General features: G+C 45.0%; 1 protein-coding gene across 1 annotated transcript in view; it reads left to right on the forward strand.

The window, feature by feature from the left end:
* Positions 1-1,632: 1,632 nt before the first annotated feature.
* ATXN1 (ataxin 1) overlaps positions 1,633-7,666 on the forward strand; it is an 18,450-nt gene continuing 12,416 nt past the window's right edge. Inside the window, exon 1 of the mRNA XM_044667590.1 lies at positions 1,633-3,528. Within this exon, the coding sequence (XP_044523525.1) occupies positions 1,633-3,528 (1,896 nt within the window). The remainder of the gene's footprint in view (positions 3,529-7,666) is intronic.

Consider the following 7,666-nt stretch of genomic DNA (forward strand, 5'->3'; position numbering starts at 1 on the left):
GTGTAAGGGATGAGCCGGGTGCGGCTAGAACCGCTAGTGTATCATTTGCTTCTACAGAGATGGAAAGAAGATTGAAGACTGCTTGCTTCTTTTCCCTTGACTCTCTTAACTGAGAAAGGATGAAATAATTGTTGTTTCTAAGCCAGGTAAAAGAGAGGTTGGATGAGGGATGCCAGCCCCAAGTTTTGGCCAAGACCATTTTAAATTGCAAAGCTTTGGTTCCTATTGCTTCTCCAGACTGATAGCACCAATTATTAAGTTGAGCTGTTGTTTCCTGTAAAAGTTCGATGCAATCTGCTTCTTGTTATAGTTGTTCTTATTGGTTTGCAAAATGTTCTGCCCTTACCCAGGTGGAAATCTGTTTGTTACATGAAACAGCTGAGTCGAGTCGTGGTGACTCATGGTTCAGTGGTTACTAAGAAACAGAAATAAGATCCAGTAGGAGCTAGCTCTGAGCTCACCATCATGGTGCCTTCACAGTTTTAAACATGCAGGTACAGTTTGTCTGAAGGAGGTTTCCTTCCTTTTGGATTTCCTTGCTTGAGATAATTCTGTGTGCACATTTTAACAGATATTAAGGTAGAGGAGAAGGGGGAGAAAGGAAGGAAAAGTCATAGCCAATAAGCAAGCCCTCCCAAGAAAGCTTTAAAACCACCAATATCTATTATGTAAAGAAATAAAATAAAATAGATCCTGGTCAGCTTGCAGCAATCATTTTTGCTCTTTGGTAGTGAAAGGCAGCACTACTCAGGCTAAAGGAATATTTTGGTGATTAAAACTATTTGTGTCTCCTTATTCTGAATTTCAGGCAAGGGTATTGTAGGTAGTTGTGTGTGTGTGTGTGTGTGTGTGTGTGTGTGTGTGTGTGTGTGTGTGTGTATGGGCTAGGGGAATCTAATGAATGGATGTTTAACATGGACCCTGGAAAATGATAAGAATGAAGATTCAAATCGACCTTTGAGACTGCTACCAACAGTCTCATTCTAACATATGGATCTTTTGGGAGCTTATACAGTTGTCTTGAACTTAGAGCATACTTCTTGTGAATTTTGTTCAGTTGTCCAGGAAGGATGAAGAGGGCAAGGTTATGTTTAGGATGGAGAAAAAAGGGGTTAATACTTTTAAAAAGAGAGTATATGAAATATGTTGTCTCCTGACCACAAAGACTAGGAGAGAGGCAGAGGCATTGGGGAAGTACAATTATAATAAAGAGAAGTTGTTTTAAGTACAGTTAAATTATAGGTTGTAATGGTTCTGATTTCCTTAATGATTTTCATGATGTGTTAATTGACATGGCCAGTGTTGTCGCTACTCTTATGCTATGGTTATAAATGGGATCTTGACAATTCTATTAATAAGTGAAGGACTCTTCTTAATTTCATTTGGGATTCCCCTCACCCCCTGGGCTGACAATGTGATTTCCTCTCCCTCCTTCCTTCCCCCTTGCCTCACTGCCCCCTTTCTTTTTCCAGAATCCAGAGCAGCTGTTGGAAGATTGTGCTCATAGGGAGATGATTCCTCATGAAGTCTCTGGATCCCCTTCAGAAATCAAATGCGACTTTCCATTTACCAGACTGAAACCAGAACTAGCCAGACAGTGAAGCAAGCGCAGTGGAGGGGGGACGGCGAAAAATGAAATCCAACCAAGAACGGAGCAACGAATGCTTGCCTCCCAAAAAACGTGAGATTCCTGCCACTAGCCGGCCATCGGAGGAGAAGCCAGTGGTCGTGCCAAACGACAACCACAGGGCCGAGAGCTTAACATGGCTCCCCAACACTCAGAGTGGACAAGGCAACATGGGTGGGAGGCCTGGTCCCGGAGGGACCTCAACAGCAGATCTTGGTTTACAGCAGGGAATAGGTTTACACAAATCACTGTCCACAGGGATGGATTATTCTCCACCCAGTGCCCCCAGGTCTGTTCCAGCCACTACCACGCTCCCTGCGGTGTACCCTCCCCCGCAGTCAGGGACCCCAGTGTCCCCCGTGCAGTACACACACTTGCCGCACACTTTCCAGTTCATTGGGTCCTCCCAGTACAGTGGGCCCTATGCTGGCTTCATCCCCTCCCAGCTGATCTCCCCTACAGCCAATCCTGCCACCAGTGGAGTGGCCTCCGCTTCCGTGGCCACCACTCCATCACAGCGCTCTCAACTGGAGGCCTATTCCACTCTGCTAGCCAACATGGGCAGCTTGAGCCAGCAGCCAGGGCACAAGGTTGAGCAGCCACAGCATTTGATCAGGACTCCAGGGCTTATCACGGCAGGGTCCCCACCACCCACGCAGCAGAACCAATATGTCCATATTTCCAGCTCTCCCCAAAGTGCTGGACGCACCATGTCCCCTCCGGCCATCCCAGTCCACCTGCATCCCCATCAGACGATGATCCCACACACACTTACCCTGGGGCCTTCCTCCCAGGTGGTGGTGCAATACACAGACTCTGGTGGGCATTTTGTTCCCCGGGAATCCACTAAGAAGACTGAGAGCAGCAGGCTACAACAGGCCATCCAGGCCAAGGAGATGCTGAACGGTGAGATGGAGAAAAGCCGGAGGTACGGCGTTCCCTCCTCTGCAGACCTGGGCTTAGTGAAGGCAAGTGGAAAGACGGCCTCTCACCACTATGAAACCAGGCACGTCGTGGTCCACTCGAGCCCCGCTGACTACAGCACCCGTGATTCCTCGGGGGCCCGGACCTCCGTGATGGTCCTACCCAACAGCAACACCCCCACCACAGACATGGAAGTCCAGCAGGTCACACACCGAGAAGCCTCCCCATCCACCCTCAATGACAAGAGCAGCCTCCACCTGGGGAAGCCCAGCCACCGGTCTTATGCTCTGTCCCCGCAGCAGGCTCTGGGTCCTGAGGGTGTGAAGGCCACAGTGGCCACACTGTCACCACACACCGTCATCCAGACCACCCACAGTGCTTCGGACCCCCTCCCAGTCGGACTTCCAGCCACAGCCTTCTATGCAGGGACTCAGCCACCGGTCATCGGCTACTTGAGCAGCCAACAGCAAGCAATCAGTTACGCTGGCAACCTGCCGCAGCATCTGGTGATCCCCGGGACCCAGCCTCTGCTCATCCCTGTGGGTGGCGCTGACATGGAGCCATCTGGGGTAGCCCCTGCAATCGTTACTTCATCTCCACAATTTGCAGCAGTGCCTCATACATTTGTCACTACCACCATTCCCAAGAGCGAGAACTTCAGCGCAGAGTCCCTGGCCACTCAGGCAGCCTACCCAGCCATGGTGCAGGCCCAGATCCACCTCCCCGTGGTCCAGTCCATTGCATCATCCACAGCTGTTCCCCCAACATTGCCCCCTTACTTCATGAAAGGGTCAATCATCCAGTTGGCCAACGGAGAGCTGAAGAAGGTTGAGGACTTGAAAACAGAAGACTTCATCCAGAGTGCTGAGATTAGCAATGACCTGAAAATAGACTCCAGCACCGTAGAGAGGATTGAAGATAGCCCTACCCCAGGCATTGCAGTAATCCAGTTTGCAGTTGGAGAACATCGAGCACAGGTAATAAACCCCGAGACCTCCCTCACAAATATTGACAGTCACACACCCATATTAGATGCTCCACTTTTTTGCTTACATGATGGGGGGCTTCTTGGCCAAGCTGGGGGGAAAGATTGTCTTCATATTTGTGCTTAGAAAGAAGTCTCATGTAAGGGGTAGCCAGTTGGCTCAGTGGATTGAGAGCCAGACCTGACAAGAGATCCTGGGTTCATATGTGACTTCACACCTTATCTAGCTGTGTGACCCCAGGCAAGTCATTTACTCACCCATTTCCTAGCCCTTTTTGTTCTTCTGCCTTGGAACCAATGCACAGTATTGATTCTAAGAAGAAAGATAAGGATGATTAAAAAAAAAAAAAAGGGTCTCATGTAAGGGTCTGTCTTCTCCAGGTCTAAGTAAGTGCTCTATTTTCCCTCTTTCAAGAGGAAAGGAAGCAATATCTAAGACAGTGTGCTTTGCTGGATTTGAAGACAGAGATGCCAAGTTAAATCCTATCTCTGACTCTTATTACCAGCTTGACCTTGAGCAAATTTCTCTGAAGTTTAGGTTTCCTCATCTTTAAAATGATAGGGTTGTATTGGAAGACACCTAAGGTCTCTTTTGTCTCTAAATCTAGTCCTCTTTCTTTCTTTCTTTCTTTCTTTCTTTCTTTCTTTCTTTCTTTCTTTCTTTCTTTCTTTCTTTCTTTCTTTCTTTCTTTCTTTTTTCTTTCTCTCTTTCTTTCTCTCTCTCTCCTTTCCTCTCTCCCTCCCTCTTGCTCTCTCCCTGGGTTGGCCAGGATGATCATTTTACAATATTATTGTAATAAAATATGTTCCTCAACAGTATTCCTTTAAGAGACAGAAGAAAAGGAAGGTATGTTAGTTACTTGGTCCTCTACATTCCAAATCCCCAATGTCAACAGCAGCATATAGACCAGGGGTTGGCAACGTATGGCTCTCAAGCCATATCTGGCTCTTTTGAGGGCCAGATATGGCTCTTTCTGCAGGAGTCATGAAGTCAATTTTTTTTCAGGCACTGTTACAGGAGTGTGCACTGTGAGCACTGTACAGCTCTCATGAAATTACATTTTAAAAAATGTGGCATTTATGGCTCTCACAGCCAAAAAGGTTGCCGACCCCTGATATAGACTATATAAGTTTTATATTCCTTTTCAGGCTTCATAATCTGTGAGGCTACTCTTAGTGAGGATATGTCTATTTGTATTTTTCCCTATTCAATACTCTACAAAATGAGAATGTAAAAAGGATAGAGAAATCAGCTTCCACGTGTCGTCATATCCCTGCTCTCATTTCTCTCCTTACATCCAGACCACTACTCACTCTGCAGAGGTGCAAATTAATAGATAGACTGTGTGGAATCTTGTTCACAAATCTGTCAGCATGACCCCCTGTGTAGTAGCACTGCATGATGGGAAAATCTTCTACATAGAAGGGAAGGACACAATGGGCACTGCTAAAGAGGGTATCTTGGATTTCATGCAGTAAGAACCAAATTGCAAGGCACCAACTCCTCAAACGATTTGTCACCTTCCCGAGAGCCATATCAGAATCAGGCTTACATCATCACAGCTAAAATACTTCACCAGCTGTGTTTCTCACAAGGGATGGTTGGCTCCAGAGTCCTCAGAGAAAGTCACATAAAAAGTATGACTAATCTGTGAGCTTAATTTAGCTTTCATCCTGTAGGAGTCCCTGTCCAGCTTTGTGGTGTCCCTCAGTGTGAATTTTCTTCCCCAAGGCTGAAGAATCCATTTCATCTCAGTGGGTAAAAAACTGACAATGCTTCCAACCACAGGACATTATTTAGGTTAATTATCAGAATCTCAGTGTTTTGTTTTGTCTTGCTTTTTGTGGAGGCAAGGAGAAGGAGTGGTCAGAGATGAATAGAATTATGTCCTTATGCCTAAATCCTCAAATGAAAGGAAAGGTTCCAAAATATTTATCTTCACAATGCCTACCTTTATGTATCTTTCTTTTTTATTCTTAGATGCAGAATAAGTGGTAGGCCACGGTCCAAAACATCTTTTCCATGTTCTTTAGCTCACTGATTACAAAAGCAGGGTTAGGCACTGACCTCTAAGTTGACAAATCTCAGCTCTGCAACTAACTAGCATTCTGAGCCTAGACAAGTCAATACATTTCTGTGAGCCTTCTTCTTCTTTATTTTATATTTTCATTTCAATCCAACAGATGGATTGATCTCCTGAGATCTCTCCACTGAGAGACAGACAATTTGAATAAAAGGTTTTGTCCTCATGGGACTTAGAGCCTCGTAGAGGGATGTGATGCATGCATGCACAAATAATTTTAATATAAAATGATTTCTTTTAAGTGTGTAAATAAAAGAAATGTACAAGTAATCTAGGGCCCAAATGGAAGAAGTCACCGCCAACATGTGGCATCAGAATAGATTTGAGGCATTACTGAGAAGATTGAGCAGGCCCTCCCTGGAATGAATCCTTAGGAGAAGGGCTAGACACAGTCCTGCCTAGTTCTAACTTTCTGGGATTCTCATCCTGTCTTAACCCTTCATAGTTTTTACCAGCATTAACCAACACAAATAACTTAAAGGGGAAATAAATGGCAACTGTTATTGTCTTGCCTTCATGTTTGATTAGGGTAGCTAGGTGACTCAGCAGATAGTGTGGCAGACTTGGAGTCAGAAAGACTCATTCCTGAGTTCAAATCTAGCCTCAGACACTTAGTAACTGGGTGACCCTGGCCAAGTCACTTAACTCAGTATACCTCAGTTTCTTCATCTATAAAATGAGCTGGAGAAGGAAATGGCAAACCACTCTAGTATCCTTGCCAAGAAAACCCCAAATGGAGTCACGAAGAGTTGGACATGACTGAAACAATCAAACAACATGTTAGATTAGCCTGTACAGGGGAAACCAAACCCATCCTGTATAAAAATGTGAGCTTGTTTTGTTTTTAAGGAGCCAAGTTTTTAATTATTCTGTAGAGTGATGCTATAAAATGTTGTCTCCAGCTGAAGTTCCAGACACTGCAGTTTAGCAAGAAGAAAAACAAAACAAAACAAAACAAAAAAAAGCCCTTCACACATTCACCATAGTCTCTAAGGTTTTTACCATTCCTAGCACAGTATTCCTCCATGCACAGGGTTCCTTCCTTTGCAAGCCTTGTTGTTTCTCACTATTCATTATTCCTCAGAACAGAAAAAGAAACAAAAGAAAGTTTTAGTCATTACCCACTGCCAGCCTTTGCAGGCATTCACTTGGCCTTTCTACAATCACTGTGAATTTGCTAATCACTCTGGTCAAAGGGTCAGGACACAATCTTCCTAGAATGACAGGCAGTCAGTGGCATGAGCCACCCACCACTCAGACTATGGCTATGTGGCTGTGGAGGCCTTTCTTGGTGGGTGAGCAGTCCAGTGGGCTAACAGACAGAACCTATTTCCCTTGTGATCAATGCCTACTGTAATGCCCCTGATGCACAAATTTGTATTGCATAACAGTCTCCAACTTTTGGACTACAGCAGTGATGGGCAAACTATAGCCCACGGGCCAGATGCAGCCCCCTGAAATGTGCCACACACATTATTCCTAATCTGACAAATACACTGAGTAGGATACAATACAATGAAACTTCAAAAGAGTTGCCTTAGAAACAGACTGACAGTTGAGCATTTCCTTTCCTTTGGCCCCCTCTTTAAAAAGTTTGCCCATCACTGGCCTAGAGCATCACCTATTGAAACATTTGCAACCTGGAAAAGAAGGGGTAAGCATCACAGAGTGGCTTCTTCCATTTTGTATAAGGTTGACCCAGAGGTGGAGAAATGTGCTGAGAAAAAGCCAGGATCAAAAGAATCATTATGTTGTTCATGTCCTCCAGTCTGAACCTCTTAAAGGAAAGATAGTTGTATTAATTTACCTAAAAGATACAGTAGATTCTTTCTTAAACCCTATTATGCCCAAGTACTTTATAATAATAAATGGCCAACCAGCTTTAGGGTACACATGTATAACTGTTAGAGTAAGGGAGATGGAAAATTCATTTTCTTTCTTCCTTTCTTTTCCTTCCTTCCTTCCTTCCTTCCTTCCTTCCTTCCTTCCTTCCTTCCTTCCTTCCTTCCCTTCCCTTCCCTTCCTCCCTCCCTCCCTCTTCCCTTC

This window comes from Gracilinanus agilis, chromosome 1 (assembly GCF_016433145.1).
Source record: "Gracilinanus agilis isolate LMUSP501 chromosome 1, AgileGrace, whole genome shotgun sequence".
Classification (NCBI taxonomy): Eukaryota; Metazoa; Chordata; class Mammalia; order Didelphimorphia; family Didelphidae; genus Gracilinanus; species Gracilinanus agilis.